This window comes from Ostrinia furnacalis, unplaced genomic scaffold, assembly GCF_004193835.3.
Source record: "Ostrinia furnacalis isolate ACB-3 unplaced genomic scaffold, ASM419383v2 OfSCF4915, whole genome shotgun sequence".
Lineage (NCBI taxonomy): Eukaryota > Metazoa > Arthropoda > Insecta > Lepidoptera > Crambidae > Ostrinia > Ostrinia furnacalis.
In genome coordinates, this window is record NW_021135154.1 from 111613 (window position 1) to 129391 (window position 17779).

The window sequence follows — 17779 nt, forward strand, 5'->3', positions numbered from 1 at the left end:
AGTGTCAACTTTCTAACTTGTTAAAAGAAATGGTGGCCATCAAAAAAATGGTGGACATCAAATTTTTCGTATCAATTTTCTCGTTAATTATTCGTCGCATTTGGTTTATCATAATATATTTGTGAGGTACATTTGAGGTACTAAATAATGGTAAATATAAGAAAACCATAACTTACCTGTTTCGTCCAATTTCAGCATACACCCGCCAACCTGATATCAGGTTGGCGGCTCATTTTGTAATTTAAATTGTTCCCGTATTAGGGAAGTACAAAATTATTAACTAAAGGTACATAAAGGTACACCTCAGGTATTAAAAATTAATATTTATATTATTCATTTCTGTGACCATACACCCGCCATTCTGACGTTCACCACGCATTCGTGTCTTTAGATAGGTACCTATAATTTAATAATTTATCGTATATTTTGTTGTGCTATATTAGCAAACAATACCCTGGTTATTTATTTTAAAAATTGACGAATCCTATAGATTTATATGGAATCAGGGTTTTGAAATTAATGTACTATGACCGGGCACACAATGAATGTTATCAATTTGCTTTCTAAAAATGGAATGGGGTAAATCTTTGTCAAATTATTTTTAATTTGTTATATTTTTAGCTATTGTACAAATATTAGTTATTTATTTAGAAAAATGGTTATTTAAATAAATTCTATATTATGTTGATTACAAATTTTATTTCGCTACTGAACACACACTATAGAAAAACATAAATTACGGAGAAAAAATATATCAAATTACGGGCACTCCAGTGGCTTTTCGGCCACATTTGAGTCTTCGTCTTCTTCCAAAATGCTCATCTGTGAACACTCGCCCGCTTCCTCTGCGAGTCTGGGCGAGCTATCGGGCGAGTGGATATTCAAAGTATTCATGATGCTCTCAAACTTGTCTCCCAAGTAAGGGTACTCCTTTTGTAAGGTCTCGACTATGAACTTCAGGCGGTCGTTGAGGGCCCGGGCCTGGTTGTATTCGGTAAGTACGGCGGATTTAGGCTTCTTCACCTTGACCGACTGGCGTTTGATGGCGGTGGCCAGCTCGTTGCCCAGACGTTGGCTTCGCACGACGCGCTCTAGCAACTGAAATGTGAGAGGGCTTTATCGTTTCGTCGCCTATTGCTCAGTTTTAGGGGAATGGCATCCAAATATCGAAAGAGAATTCGCGTTACATGATAGTTTCACTTGGCAAAAACAGCGAGATTGATCATTCTTAATGATGGTTAATTAGTTCCATTTTGCTTTTTAGTGTATATCTTAATTCTATGAAAAATACTATAATTCATCATTAAAGAATTACACCATGTAGTGGAGAAAGTGCATAAAACAATTAATTTGCATCTCCAGGAAAATAAATTGTTGGTATAGATCATTTCATCCACGAAGACGCGCCCCACCAATTTTTGCCCGAGCAATCCGAGCGTCATTATTGTAGTGTGCGTGTGCACTCATGTATAATTTAGCGTGTAGGGAATTAGGGATAACACTCTAACATTAGTGGAACAATGGTGAGGGCGCGTCTTCGTGGATGAAACGATCTATAATGAGGGCTATCGTCTTAGCGCTCACCAGTTAGCGCCACTGTAGAGTAAGGTCCTGTCACTTGCTAGTAGCGAAGACAGTGGCACCAACTGGTGAGCGCTAAAAAGGTAGGAGAACTAACGCATTTGCACTTATCAAGATGGCGCCACTGTGGTCTATTCCACTTTGATCACCTGGCTTTGATGACCCAGGTGATCAAAGTCCACTTCCAGCGACAATTTAGTGTCCTTTGATCACTCACGGATATGATGCCCTGGGTGACCAAAGTGGACTCCAGTTAAATTATTATTTTAGTGTCCTTTGATCACCTACATACAAATCACACTTCCTCTTATACTTAATGTACGGACAAACATTGTTTAGGTAAGTAACGCTTTAAAATATTTCATGCTGTAAAAAAAATGTCTATATTAAGAAAATGTTTGTACTTATAACAATTGGACATGACGTGTCTATTCAGAGGTGTGCTTTGTATGTAGGTGATCAAAGGACACTAAAATAATAATTTAACTGGAGTCCACTTTGATCACCCAGGGCATCATATTCTTGGGTGATCAAAGGACATTAAATTGTCACTGGAAGTGGACTTTGATCACCTGGGTCATCAAAGCCAGGTGATCAAAGTGGAATAGACCGCCACTGTAGAGTAGGGTCCTGTCAATCGCCAAGGGTGCCATCTGTTAAGTATAAAAACGATAGCCCTCATTGAGTTGAAATCTTCCACTGTGTATGTTGTTTTGTTACCCATTGTTTCTGGCGCTCGGCGTCCCGGCACTCGTGCAGCAGGCCTGCAATATTCTCCTCGAGCTGCGCGTTGGTGGTCGCAGTGGTAAATGGCTTTCTAGTATCACAGCTACCGGTATTGCTCTATCGCACGTATGACCAGGCCTGTTCATCTCCGCGAGTTTACATCGAAAACAAAACACGCACGATGGCCCACCTACAGGATACTATTCGACAAGGCCTCACATACGAGCGAACATTGACTCACGCACCGCGTATTCTTGTGTATGATGGAAGAAAATAAATACTGTGCGGTGTTTAACTGCCTAAATAATAATAAAAACACAGAATGTAGTTTTTTAAGTTGCCTCAAGACACTGAGAGGTAAATAAGTAGTTAATATTATTCATGATAATTCATGCTAAATCATGTATTTCCTCCGCCATTTTCCGCAGTTTGGCACCTCACGTCACATCATTTTACCGAAGTCAGCCCTATAGCTTCGGCGCAGTGCCGATCACTGACGTTTGTCAACAAAATGGTGCTTGACTCTTGAGACAGGCTAAATTACACCATATTGTTAATAACATTGAGCATACATTTTTTTAAATACCTTCGCGAAGTAAAACTTCTGTACGTAGTACTTATTATTATTCTGTGGTATGACCTTACCCATTGTTTCTGGCGCTCGGCGTCCCGGCACTCGTGCAGCAGGCTGGCGATATTTTCTTCGAGCTGCGCGTTGGTGGCCGCGGTGTCCGTCACCTCGCGCTCCAGCCGCGCCTGCTCTTGCTGCAGATGCTCCATGTGGGTTTTGGCTTCGGCCAAGTCCTGGAAGCAGTGTACCCCTATACACCACTACATTTTTATCACCGAAAAAAAAAAATCTGGGTAATAAGTAATTATTTATACTGATCCTATTTATGCAAAAAAAAGATAAAGTTACTCAAAATTTCATCCCAAAATTGGTAATTTATGGACACACGCGTCGCTAGCACTTAAAACACTGGAAGGCCGAGGCGGGAGCGAGACAGACAGATCGGGGCAATGTGCGAGCGCGTACGACTACTCTACTAGCGAGCAGCGGAGTGCCCCAGCTGTGACACGTAAAATGCGGACTAAAGAAAACTTAATAAAAAAACAACTTTATGAAAAAAAATGTAGTGGTGTATACTGTGGCTCATTTTGGTAAATGAAATGGAGTGGATGGTCATTCAAGCATGACATTTTTAGTGTCAGTAATATTAACCTAATATTGCTAGTGAGCTCAGGGTCGGACTGGGCCGGAGGGGCCCGGGTGGCTGATCGCAATGCCGAGGCCCGAGACTAGATCATGGTGATGGGATACTATCGAAAAATACTGAGATACACAAATTGAGATGAACAATCTATAAAAAAATTATTACAATAGGTACTAAAATATAGTAAAATAATAAGTAGGTATTTACTAATAAAGCCTGGTCCGTGAGCACGTAGAATTTTGTCCAATGACCCCAAGCTACCCATCCTTATCGCTCGAGCATAATTATATTGCTGTCGCGACTGTGCGACGGACGCCCGCAGTGAGTGTGCGAGTGCGACAGCAACATAATTACGCGCAAGCGATAAGGATGGGTAGCTTGGGGTCATTGGACAAAATTATATGTGCTCACGGACCAGGCTTTAACAAATAATAATATAAAGCTAGCCAATCAACATTTTTTTTAAAAGAGGAGAACTTTCAGCTAAGCAGTTAAGAGCGTTTACGTCTAGCGTGGCATGTCAAGTTTAGGTAATTTCGATGCTAGTTTTATTCACACTAAAATAATTATGACTGTGTGCGTGTTCTCACGTTCTATAGTCAAACCAAAATACTTTGATCCACCATCGTAAAAGTGTGCCAGGCTGACAAGTGACAGCTCAAGGAAACTATAAAATCTTCAAATCTTCCAACACCGACTCCATAATTATAAATAATGGTATACATTTGTCCTAATCAATAACTTTTACTATTTTGAGAATATTTTATACAGCCTATGTTCAGCAGAAAAAAATTTGAATTTTAATGNGCCAAACGGCGTAAACGCTCTTAATGACTCGATCGTAAAAGCTGCTGTTTTCGTCATCCTTGATTAGATCCGATTCTGTATTTAATATAATTAATGAATCTAACAGTTCTTGCCCCAGTAGAGAACGAAGTCTCGTTTTAATGCGCTTTAATGCTGAAAATCGTCTCTCACAACACTCACAAGTCACTTGCGTGAATGAAATTGTGGTGTACGTGCTGATATGCATGTTATCTATAAGTACTTATAATAAATCTGTAGAGAGGTCAATTCTGTACATAAAATATATTTTCAAAATAACTATCAGGGGGTGATTAGTGATCGATACTGAAGCCAAAAATGCAATCAGTAAAATTTTTGTCTGTCTGTCCGTCTGTATGTTCCTTATAGAAACATAACTACTAGACGGATTTTAACGAAACTTGGTACAATTATTCTTCATACTCCTGGACAGGTTATAGTATACTTAGGAATTCCCACGGGAACGGGAATTAGCGGAAAATCCTTTTGTTTGAAAAATCTAAACCGCTTAAGTTAGACGCTTGAAATTTGGCATGCAGGTACCTTAGTAAACTTAAAGCTTAGTTACAATAGAATACTGCAAAATTCCCACAGGAACGGGAATTAGCGGGAAAATCCTATTGTATGAAAAATCTAAACCGCTTAAGTTAGACGCTTGAAATTTGGCATGCAGGTACCTTAGTAAACTTAAAGCTTAGTTACAACAGGATATTGCAAAATTCCCACGGGAACGGGAGTTAGCGGGGAAAAACATTTTTATGAAAAAATCTAAACCGCGTAAGATAGATGAAGCGGGTAAAACGGGATCCACGCGTATGAAGTCGCGGGCGGCCGCTAGTAAAAGTTTACATGCACATGGTATGCAACTTTGACAGACGTCCAAACCACTTCCGGCAAAACACATGGCGTCCTTTGCTGCCTGGTCTAAGTCTAAAACATCTTCGTCGTTTTCTTCGTCGCTTTGTGAATATGAATCTTGCTTATGCTGCCTAGAAGAAATGTGCTCATCCCATAGAGTTTTAGACAGTTCCTTAAAATTATTTGCAAAAGATTCCAGTTCTTTTGACAGCAACTCTCGATCAAGATTTACAATTGATGCAATAGACTTCAGTGCGTCATTAGGAATCCCATTTTCTTTGATTCTATTGAAGTTTTTCGGGTCCAATGTTACTTCATCTTTACATAACTGGTCATGTTTCTTCGGTTTTTTAGAAATTCTTCGTAACGGTAACGTGGTTTGTATGTCGAGATCAATGTTTTCAGCGTGCATCAAGTCTTGAACATCGGATGCAAATAAACATGCAGATTTGAAAACATCATCAAAAGTATCTAAATATCTTAGTAAATCCATATCTAAACATTTGATGAATCCCCAAGCTTTAAGATAATCCAATGTAGGGGTTTGGAGATATTGGCTTACTGGGGTTGATAGGTCAAACATTTTCTTGAATGTGAAGGCTGTCAGGATTGTTTCGAATTTCAAAAAAGAATCCATCAAAGCCTTTGCTTGGAACGAAACCTTTGGCTCGAACTCCGTGCTCGATGATATGGCACTTATAGCCTGACCAGGAACATAAAAACCCTGGCATAGAGGCGCTTCAATTGCATTTGATAGTGCAACACTGGGTACAGTCGTACCTGTATTAAATTAATAGGCTAACTTTATGTATCAGGATTCAGGATTATAGGCTTATTTAATATTTTCATAAATTAACAAAAACGTATTATATTATAGGTAAACTGGTTTAAATAAATTAAATGAAACCATCAATCGAGCAAGTAGGATTTTATTATTATTCATCAATAATCAAATTCTGAACTTGAATATTCAACTACAATGTCTGCTCATGAACGCTTCAAGCTCGGTACTTCTTTCCCAATTCCATAAAATTCAATACTTACAAAGTGACAAAAAACTTTAAAATAGGTAGTTGAAACAAACCACAGCTAATTTTCATAGTTGACTGTACTATAAGATAAACATGTCAGTCAATTTGACAACCTTTGTCGGAAACATTATTCAATGAAAATATTGTCCGAACCCTTAGTATTTCTCTTCGACAAATACTTTAACACATTGTGAACCACTTTTCTTTCACGACTATAAAAAGATTTTAGCAATTTAATTCACAAAATCAATTGCGCACATTTAAAATAAAGTTTGTTTACACTTTGACAGCAATAGACTGACATGCAAGGTGACATGTCAATGAAGTTTTCAGTTACTGTTGCCATTAAAAGAAATTAGTACCATTAATTTTCCGCAACATGGCGAGGGTTTTTATGTTCCTGGTCAGGCTATAAAGTTTTTATCAACGCCACATATCGAGTTTTCTCCATAACAGTGGTCAAGGCTTTATCTTTAGCCCACCATCTTGTTTTTCCGATATTCTGTAATCGTCTCAATTTGTCTTGTCCGGCTGTTAATTCTGAAATTTTCTCCACCCATAGAGATGTGCGCTTAAAATTTTCCGAGTATTGCATTTATTAGAGGACGCAATTTTATTTTTGGGACATGTGTGGGTCAATGTGGTCAATAGAAGATTAACCTCAAGTTTTTGAGGTCGCCACCCTTGTCCCCCAACCGCCATCTTGAAAAAAGGGGTGAAAACTACGGTTGCCGCATGCCCCGCAACCCAGGCCCTTGGGGGGCCCGCGCAGGCTGGGGCCCGGCTGGCAAATGCCACCCCGACTGTATGGCCAGTCCCACGCTGAGTGAGCTTATTGCAAGCGGTTTCAAAGCAGAGCAGCGATGCAGCGAACACGCCTAGAGTTTGCGCCTCGTATTCGCCGCGCACCCGTGATGTCATTGCCGTGGAGAAGCGGTGTGTTCGCCGCGTCGCCGCTCTACTCTGAAACCGCTTGCAATCCGCCAGTGTGGCTAGACCCTAACGATAAACTTAAGCCTACCGCATAATAGGCCACAAAAGGTATCCTTTAATTTGATCCGCAGCGTTAGTTTATCACAGAAAAGGCCAGGTCTTCGGCCACAAAGTCAGAAGGTAGCATCTCGTCGTGATAGAAAAATACACACAATTTCACCATTTCTTCAATTTCGTTCCCAACCTCGGTCACTCTCGCCACGTCTGCTCTAGCCAGGCGCAGCTTGTGATGTTAAACGGACTCCGAGGTCTGCCCCAAGGTACCGTGGGCCTTTTCTACGGCAGCGTCCGCGCGGGTCTTCTCCATGGCTGTCTCACGCCGCGTCACGTACAAGGCCAGATCTTCAGCCACAAACTCAGAAGATAGCTCTCTTCGTCATAGAAACATACACGCAATTTCGTTTCTAACCTTGGTTACTCTTGCGACGTCAGCTCTAGCCAGGCGCAGCTTGTGATGGTACACCTACTGCGAGGTTTGCCCGGAGGCGCCGTGGGCCTTCTCTACGGCGGCAGCCGCGCGGGTCTTCTCCATGGCTGTCTCGCGCCGCGTCACATACAAGGCCAGATCTTCAGCCACAAACTCAGAAGATAGCTCTTCGTCATAGAAGCATACATGCAATTTAGTTTCAAACCTTGGTTACTCTTGCGACGTCAGCTCTAGCCAGGCGCAGCTTGTGATGGTACACCGACTGCGCCACGTACAAGGCCAGATCTTTGGCCACACTCAGAAGGTAGAATCTCATCGTGATAGAAGAATACACTCAATTCTTTATTATGATTTTTTTTTCAAACCTTGGTTACTCTTGCGACGTCAGCTCTAGCTAGTCGCAGCTTGTGATGGTACACCGACTGCGAAGTTTGCCAGAAGGCGCCGTGGGCCTGTAGCTCTCCTCGTCATAGAAGCATACACGCAATTTCGTTTCTAACCTTGGTGACTCTCGCGACGTCAGCTCTAGCCAGTCGCAGCTTGTGATGGTACGCGGACAGCGACGTCTGCCCCAAGGTGCCGTCGGCCTTATCTACATAGCTGTCTCCCGCCGTGTCACGTACATAGCCAGATCTTCAGCCACAAACTCAGAAGATAGCTCTCTTCGTCATAGAAACATACATGCAATTTAGTTTCAAACCTTGGTTACTCTTGCGACGTCAGCTCTAGCCAGTCGCAGCTTGTGATGGTACACCGACTGCGAGGTCTGCCCGGAGGCGCCGTGGGCTTTTTCCACAGCAGCGGCCGCGCGGGTCTTCTCCATGGCTGTCTCGCGCCGCGTCACGTACAAAGCCAGATCTTCGGCCAGCTTCTCGCCGGTACGGCGGAGTTGCTCGCGACGTACCTAGAAAAGTTCATGAATTTATACTATTGTAATAAGGACTATCAATGATAATGCAACTGTCAGGAGGACTAAAGAAGCTCAATATAGTGTCATACAGTGCTGCAGTCCCTTTTGTCCCTATGTCTGAGAGTCCTCCGCCTGGACATGGGCTCCCCTGGCCTACCTGGAAATCTTTAAATAGACTTCGGACGCAGGTAGGCCGTAGTAAGGACAATCTGTTCAGGTGGGGATTCTTGGATGGCTCAAACTTGGAGTGCAAGTGTGGTTTTGTTCCCCAGTCGACGAAGAACATGATGTGCGTGCCCAAACAACTGCACGCAGGAAGATTTAATGAAGGCTACTGACTGGCTGACGCTGTGTAGGTTTGTTGTCGACACGACAAGAAGAAGAAGTGCAGCAGTATAAATTCAAGAGCGCCGACCCTTGCTCGGGATTCAACATTATGCGGCGTGGTGTAGTTTGGTGAGTATGGTTTGCTCACCTCCATTCGATGAATCTCGTTGCGCATTTGCCCAATTTCACCTGCCGCTGACTTGGCGTTGTGAATGTTTTTCTTCAGTTCCACTGCCAATATCCCCTAAAATGTATGATAACTTTAATTAATATCCTTCAAATACTTGATTGATGGTGTTGCTGAATGTAAAATACCTTTCTCTGCCAAATCAGTGCCTCTCGTTGAACACGATCTAAATCTTGTGTGAGGTTCACTTTTTCTTTATCCATGTTCTCAATCTCCTCTTCCAATTGAATTATTTGGGTCTCCGAATCCTGTAAAAAACGGAAAACTTTTTACCAACGTCGAATAGAACGCAAATGAGTTTCAGTTCTATCCACAATCAATGAAATGGAAAGTTCTTTCAATAAGCGACTTAAATTGTTGCTGATGTTGTCATCTGTGCATTAGCCCAGAAATTACGCGAGCGCCCTCTCTAACAAGCTATCAAGTGAAGCAACAGAATGACCTTATGCGTGCTCTCCAATATAAGACCTCGACGTTCTCTCTCTCTTTCAATCAGTACCAAGATGAAGCAGCAGAATTGCCGAACGTACCTTCAAATTAGCGACGTATTCGTGCGTAATAGCCTGCGTGGACCTCTGCGCGTTTTCGTTGCGTTCCGTCGCATCCTTGCGCGTGCGCTCCAAGACTTCCAGCCGGCCGCGCAGCGAGCGAAGACAGCACTCTACTCACCCGCGCCCCGTCAACCGTGTTCCTTGACTTTGCCTAGTAGTTTTCATGGCGCGTGCGCTCTCTTTCAAGCATTCACGCAGCAGAATTATCTTACTCACCCTCATTATTATAACTATCTTCGGAACTATTTTACTTACCTTCAAATTAGCGACGTATTCGTGCGTAATAGCCTGCGTGGACCTCTGCGCGTTTTCGTTGCGTTCCGTCGCATCCTTGCGCGTGCGCTCCAAGACTTCCAGGCGGCCGCGCAGCGAGCGAAGACAGCGCTCCACGCGCCCGCGCTCCGTCAACACGTTCTCGCACTCGGCCTGGATGCGCATCGTCTTCTGCTCGCAGATTTGGATCTCTGAAGGGGTAAGATACATAATATAAAGCCCGGTCTGTGAGCACGTAGAATTTTATCCAATGACCCCAAGCTACCCATCCTTATCGCTCGCGCGTAATTATGTTTCTGTTGCGCTCGCACACTCACTGCGGGCGCCCGTCGCACAGTCGCGACAGCAATATAATTACGCGCGAGCGATAAGGATGCGTAGCTTGGGGTCATTGGACAAAATTCTACGTGCTCACGGACCTGGCTTTACAAATTATAACATGTATAGATTTAGGCAGAAACCAGTCCAAACAGGGCATGTTAAACGTTTCGTACAGAGACTTCTACTATTATTGAGACTTTGGTAGATTGGAATCGAGGTTTTTGGGCGATTATGCAGTGCACGGGATCCCAACCTTTTCCGATATCTTGATCCGAAACTTACGAGAGAGACCGCTCTATTAATTAAATTGGGATATAAGCTTGATGACGAGGTCACTTTGACCCCATGGATTCAGTGCACAGGCTGTTTATTCACAGACGTCTCACTAGACCAGGGTTTCCCATATTTTTTTTTGCCAAGGAACCCTAATTGATTATACTTTTCCTAGCGGAACCCCCGTACTACTCCGCCCGCACGCCCTGCCCCTCCCTTGTGCGTAAACAAGTCGGTGCGAGCGAACAACGTCGGTCACGAAACGTGGGATAATATTTTTTACGGAACCCTTGCGGCCTTTCCACGGAACCCCAGGGTTCCGCGGACCACCATTCGGGAACCGCTGCACTAGACTGATGAACTGACGATGTCTTTCTGACAGTAGGCGTACAGCACTTGACTCTGACCTAATATTGGCAGAATCACTGCGTGATGCTTTACGCGCTTCCGCGGGCAACCCATCAAAAAACGCGATCTGATTTTGAGTGATATGAAAAAGGTCTCACGTTTGTTGATGAGGTTGATATCAGCGATAATCTTCTGGTGGTGCGCGGTGAGCTTGACGACGTGGCCCTGCAGCCGCAGCCACTCGTGCTGCATGCCCTCGGTGCGCTCGCGCAGGCTCTTGATCTGCTGCTCCAACTCCTCGATGCGCCGCTCTTGAGGGGATTTCATCTAGAAGTAACAGGTCTTTGTAGAGCGTATCAGATCTCAACATTAAAAGAAGGTACCTGTACATGTACTAAGCTATTAATGTAGTATTGAATGAAATACTTGTGAAGGCACACCAAGCCGTCTTCACCCAAATGGCCCCATTTAGACACTTCTAACGACTAATAAGACGCCAGGGTCAGTAATAGGTCCTGGCGTCTCTCCTATGTAGGTAAATAGGAGATATTTTTTAAGGAACGACTGCAAATGTTCTTTGTAGTCATAACATTATAATCCTAATAGAGTCATAATCATATTAAAACTTACCGGTCATTCTCACGATAAGGCGTTCTCAGCCTAATTACCATATCATTTTTGAAATTTGGCTTAATTGACTTAAACGCATTTAAATATGAAACACATGAAAAGTACGAATTTAACAATCGTAAAGGCGTCAAATTATTCCAAGTGGTTTTCGCGTAAATGAGACCCAAAAAATTTATGGTCACGGTAATTAGATAAGGCTAATACTTAATCTAACGGTAATTAGAAAAGATATGTAAAATAGTAACAAAACAACATCTTGCATTGATAAATTTGTATTTAAATATATTGCGTCACAAAAAACGCTGTAGGTACACTTAATAACCCTTTGCAAAAAGAAAAACACAAATTTATATTATTTATTGTATCAAGATATTTTCAGTATACTGCAAGAATCGAGGCTATAACAGGAACACTTAGTTTCAGCAAGAAGGGGCTACGTGTCACATTTCAAATGAAAGCATTTAGCTGAATCAGAATCTTAGTCAGCATTTATTTGATTTAAATGTGGTATAAACGATTTAACGTACCGATAATGGATCAGGAGGTCTCACAAATTTGATCGCATATGCATTTATATCGAAAAATTAATTAATGATATAAGTGATTTTTCCTCTTTTTAATCTATCTGCGATCAGCCATCACCCATTATTAGATTAAATTGAATTTGTAATAATGACAGTTCCAGCTCAGCATATCCCATGATTTGTCACCTCGATTCTTTTACAATAAGTGTTCAGATTGATGCTATTCGCTTTCTCCTGAGCCTAAATGCAGAATTATCAGAATTTAAAAGGGATGCAGCAAATAGGTTTCATGAAGGTCTAGTCTTTGGTTGTAAGCTTTACAGGAATTTTCTACATCCTCTTTGACGTTTGATATCACTTCAGTGGACTTTGTAAACCAAGGTGCACAGCTCAAGATTTTTGTTACTTTATTTTGAAAACGTTAAAGTATTTCTACATTTGCGAGGCTAAGTCGATGTCATATGTCTACATGGGTCTTAGGATGCATTTGTATATAATTTGTTCTCCAAGCTTCTTCTGTCCAGTATCCATTGCATATCACGAAGTTTTTTCTATGCATAACAAAGCAGGTAGGTTGCAGTTTAGGATGGTACAAAGTGCCTATACACTCTTGTCTTGAAAAGTCCCATTGTCTGTTGATTTGTTCCCTTTTGTTCTTAATGTGATCACGCCAGGTAAGTGTTACTGTTGGACAATCTCATCTTCTTAGGGCAAAGGTAATAATTATGGATAGATTTTAATGGTATTATATTAGAATTAATTAATGATTTAACATGTTAATATCAATTATATTAATAGTAAAAATAAATATCGGGCACGAGACATGTTTCACGCGGGGGTGACATCAGAAAGCCATAATTTCACTCCAGCTAACTTCTTTTTGTGGGGTCACCTTAGGGGTTAAAATATACTCTTAAATCCAACAACTGAAGCTGAACATTCGTCATGAAATCGAATCTATTTCGAGGTTACTCTAACGAAAGATTTTCAAATTTTTGATGTCAGATTGGAAGAAAAGTCCGTGTAAAGTTGTTATGCGAAAGTCTAGGTATATTTCATATTTTATCATCATACTTATTCAATCGTGAGTGCAATTTGTAGGTAATAATTTCATACAACGGTGATTAGAAATATATGGTAATTAGTACATGGCAATTATAAAACGACAGTTTTTCTTCAAAATTTCCAAAATCTTCAGCGTATGCAAATAGTGTCTTACTACAACGTATGAAGGCCAAAGTGCTGAATCTATTGAAATTAACAACGTGGATCTATCTTAAAAAATCGAGTATAAAATTAAAGACATGGTAAATAGAAAAATTGAAAACCAAAGATATGGTAATTATACTCTTACGCAATTCAACGACGATACGCCAACGCAATAGACGTCTACTTGTTAACAGGTCTTAGAACTAACTAAGGGCTCGCGCCGCGCGCGTAAATGGTGTGTCAAATATTATTATTTAGGCTTGTGTGCCCAAAAACAGAAAACGTCACGGGAATTAGGACTTTCGCTCGGACAAGCAGTTTTTTAATTCTAATTATTTACAGCATGGTTCTATTGAACAGATATTTTGCTATGCGTAAGACAATCTTTTGTACTCTTTAAAATGTTGAATGGAGTAAACCAAATCTATACGACATAAAAATTACAGCCAACTTTTAACATTAAGTCGGTGTGCGGACGCGTCACGGTAATTAGAGAACAGAGGTTCATGAAATTAATTAGGTCACAAATACTTCAAATAGAGGCCTATGATTTAATGCACAACTGGATAGGGTTGTTAAGTAACATGTAAAAATACTTGCATGTCTCTAATTTGTCATTTTTAACGATTTAACAGCCCGGACACGCAAAAACTAGCTCATCTGAGAATGGCCGTTACATCGAAAATCTCCTTGAGAGCGTTGAACTTCTTGATGATGATATCCAACTCCCTCTGCTTCCTGGTCACCAGCAGCGCCTTCTGGTCGTACTTCTCCTGCAGCTGGTCGATTTCCTTTTCCCTCTGGCGGACCTTGGCCAGGTTCTCCTCGAGAATAAGGTTGTTGCGCGCCTGCTTGCTGCGGTGGACTTCTATGTCCAACATCACTTTGGCGTGTTGGTTCTCCATAGCCATTAGGGATATTTCCTGATAAAATCGATAAAAACCAAATAAATATTGGACGATACTGGATCAAGGTTTCTATCAAGTTTCTATCAAGCATATTGATAATAATTGAGGGCTATCGTTTTAGCGCTCACCAGTTAGCGCCACTGTAGAGTAAGGTCCTGTCACTTGCTAGTAGCGAAGACAGTGGCACCAACTGGTGAGCGCGAAAGTGGTAGGAGGACTATCGCATTTGCACTCATCAAGATGGCGCCACTGTAGAGTAAGGTCCTGTCAATCGCCAGGGGTGCCAACTGTTAAGTATAAAAACGATAGCCCTCATTGAATTAGCAGCAGGTTATGAAGTCAGTATGTGAGATTAGTTGTTATGCGGATCCTGAAAAATCATACCTGTTTCCTAGACATTTCCCTCATCTTCTTGATCCCGTTGGCCATAGACTCCACGGCCTTGTCATTTAGCAGACACTCCTGGAGATTCGTAAGGATCTCATTCTCCAATTTAAGTCTGTACTCTGTCTTACGATCGACCTCTTTGTCCGTGCTCTTCAGTATATTGAGCATTGTTTGGTTCTCCTGTAATTTTTATCAATAGTTTAGTAAAATTGTCAGTATCTTATTCAAAGGGCTGTGAAATAATGAAACTTACCGATTTGATCATTTCTTGGTCTCTTTCAGTCATTTCAATGGATTCGGCTAGTTCACCGATCTGAGTTTCTAGAGTCGTTCTTTTTGTATCTTCTGTGTCATCTGTAGGTTTCGCAAAATAAAGCTTAGTTAATTTATAGTACATATTTTATATCTGATTCCATCCTGTTCGATCGACCAGTTGCACAACATTATGTATATGGCAGCACACAATCATGTGTGCAGAAACCCATTGGTCTCTTGGTTGGTATTTAATGATAAGATGGGTCATATACTTACACAGCTTGGTGGCGTGTTCGATGTCATAGATGAGTTTGTCCTTGTTCATGGCGAGCTCCTTGCCGCGGTTCATCTCCTCCATCACCACCTTCTTCGTGATCTCCAGGTTGTTCAGCAAAGTACGGTAGTTCTCTTGTAGTATTCTACGGGACATTACAGTACCGTAAGTCGCAAGAGTATTTACCTCAGATTAAAATTAGCTAGAATTCTAGATGTAGGTATACAATCTTACACCAAAATTGAGCTACTAACTAATCCGATCAATTTTGTACAACTTACTTGTAATCATCTCTTACAGAATCGTATACTTTGTCCCGCTGTTGTATATTCACCAACACAGAGTTCCAGAGGCTCACCAGCCTTTTCTTATCCAGTTCCAAGTCTTCCAGCTCCGCAGCGTATGCTGTCACCTAAAAATTATCATAACAATGAAAGGAAATGATTGGAAGTTTTTGACGATTGTGGAACTAGCTCTACCTTATCATTCACTTTCTCCATCTCGACGTTTTTTATTTCCAGCTGCTTCTGGAACATTTCCAGCTTCGACTCCAACTTCCATACTTCATTGCTCAGACCGTAAATGATCATATCCTGGAAAAAAGACGTCATCATTAAAGAATTTCATGTTTACCTATTTCTTAGCGTCTACTTATGTCCAAACTCATTGGACTGCCTAAGTGTGGATCACCTTGGGCTGATCATGAGAAATGAGCATCTAATGTCTATGCCACTGGATTACCAGTTGTGAACTAACCTGGTCCGATGATGCCCCGTCTATACTATCCTTACCAGTTGCCTCTTCTCGTCAGCTAACGCACGCTTCTCAGCTCGCATTTTGTCGGACATGCGCTGGCTGACGGTGAGGTCCGACTCCGTTTCTTCACGCCACTCCTCCAACTGCCGGCACAGGGTTGTAAGAGCTTCCAGCTCTTCGGTGGCTTCGCTTTCTGGTGAGTGGAAATGAGAAATATCTTAGATATCTGCCCTGCTAAGCTAGTTTTTCAGCCAAAGTCCTAAGGCGTCCAAAGTCCTATCATATTGTCTTTCTCGAATGGAATTTTGAATGTCAAGGACATTTTTTAAACTTTTAATAAGAAGGAGGGTGGACCACAAGCTATACATATTTATGTAAGCAGAAAAGGAGATCGTGGTTACTGAGGCGGTAAGTGTTAATAATATGACTATTGACTATTGTGCGTGGGTAGAATAGTTGTTACTGCATACCTGTAACAATGTCCTGCTCCAGCTTTTCTTTGGCGCGCTTGTATTTCTCGTTAGCCTCGCGCGCTCTCTCTTCCGCGGCCTGCCTGTCCTTCGTCTTTTGGGTCAGAGTGGCTTCATATTCGCCTATCAACGCCTAAAATAACAACGAAACTAATTTGTACTCTAAAATACATAACCCGATGGATAGGTCTTTTTATAAAAAAAATACATGATAAAATTTTAGTAATAAGTTTTTATGACAATCTCACCCTTTGTGCATTAGTGTCGTGATCGCTGCGGTATATGGCTTCCAGATCTCTATCATAGCCCAGTTTACTGAGACGGAGTTCTTCTTTCTGCAATGAGATTTTATTTTAAACGGTCTTAATCTTAACCAACCGATGCCTTCCTAGTTCCGAATGTACTCTTTGAATATGATAAACGTTTACCAGATTCAGTATCTCCTCCTCGGCGATCTGGTTCTCTTTCTCGAGGAAGTGCTTGAGGGTCATCTGGAAGCGCTGCATGAGCGGGTGCGTGGACTCCAGTACCGCCGGCATGGCGCCTATGTCGCGCTTGCTGCGCCATCTTTGGAAGAATTCAAATTCAATTTCAGTTAAACACTGCAACTTTTACTATTTAAAGGCATGCACGTCGGGTTGCACACTCACGTAATGTAGTTTTTAAAGCTTTTATCTCTCTATCTAGTTAACTGTAATTCAAGTTCAATTGACGCAGATCATCATATCGTTTAAAAACGATAGCGTTATCATCATGATGTTGCCTTAATACTTTGACTGAGGTCCATGTGATAGGTTATCTACCCAGACTTTTATTTGTAAAAGAATGGAGAAAAAAAGGACAAGAAAATAATAATAAATTAAGTTTATTAGAGGTGAGTGTACCCGCATGTACTTACTGTGCTACCGTGATCAAAATTTTAAGTCTAGCGCCATGGTATAAAGTTAAACTCTGATAACTCAACTACATACTCATCAAACACCTCCCAGCCAGCCTTCTTGCACCGGCACTGGTCCACCGGGCACGCACAGCACTTGCAGATGCCGTCTTCGAACTGAGGCTCGTCATTGCATTCGCAAACGTGGGCCTCCTACAACAAAAGTTATTAATTATGAAGCTAAAATTATATTGAAATTTATTTATTTATTTATTGCACCTTTAAAGGCTATTGTCGCAGACCAGATTTCGTCTGAAACTTGGAACAATTTATTCAGATGCCCAGACTGTTTTTTAGGTTGAGAATGGTTATTTTTATCTCTACCGACTGTTAAAACTTACATGCGGAAATATAATCTTCTCATTCTTGAAGAGCAGACAGGTCTCCTCGTGTACTACGATCTCGTGCTCATCTCTGGGACACACGCAGCTTGGCGACAGCAGCGGTGAGGAGCTGGAGCTGTCATCTGTGCACGGGCACTGCTGGTACGACCCACCAGACCTGGTTGACTCTGACATTGTTCACAACTTTTGTAACAAAGAAATCACGTAAACATCTACAAAATTGCGCGTCCTTTCAAAACT

General features: G+C 41.6%; 1 protein-coding gene across 1 annotated transcript; it reads right to left on the reverse strand.

Annotated features, from left to right (window-relative positions):
* Positions 1–352: 352 nt before the first annotated feature.
* On the reverse strand, positions 353–17736 carry l(2)41Ab (lethal (2) 41Ab). Its single transcript, XM_028314882.1, has 19 exons — positions 17537–17736; positions 17230–17348; positions 16687–16825; positions 16507–16593; positions 16259–16391; positions 15824–15981; positions 15512–15625; positions 15314–15444; positions 15035–15177; positions 14757–14857; positions 14501–14683; positions 13886–14131; positions 11004–11172; positions 9886–10094; positions 9208–9327; positions 9041–9136; positions 8356–8559; positions 2953–3111; positions 353–1098 (listed from the first exon to the last, which is right to left on the reverse strand). Exons 1-19 carry the CDS (start codon positions 17711–17713, stop codon positions 760–762), a joined length of 3027 nt encoding a protein of 1008 aa, XP_028170683.1. The 5' UTR covers positions 17714–17736; the 3' UTR covers positions 353–759.
* Positions 17737–17779: the final 43 nt, after the last annotated feature.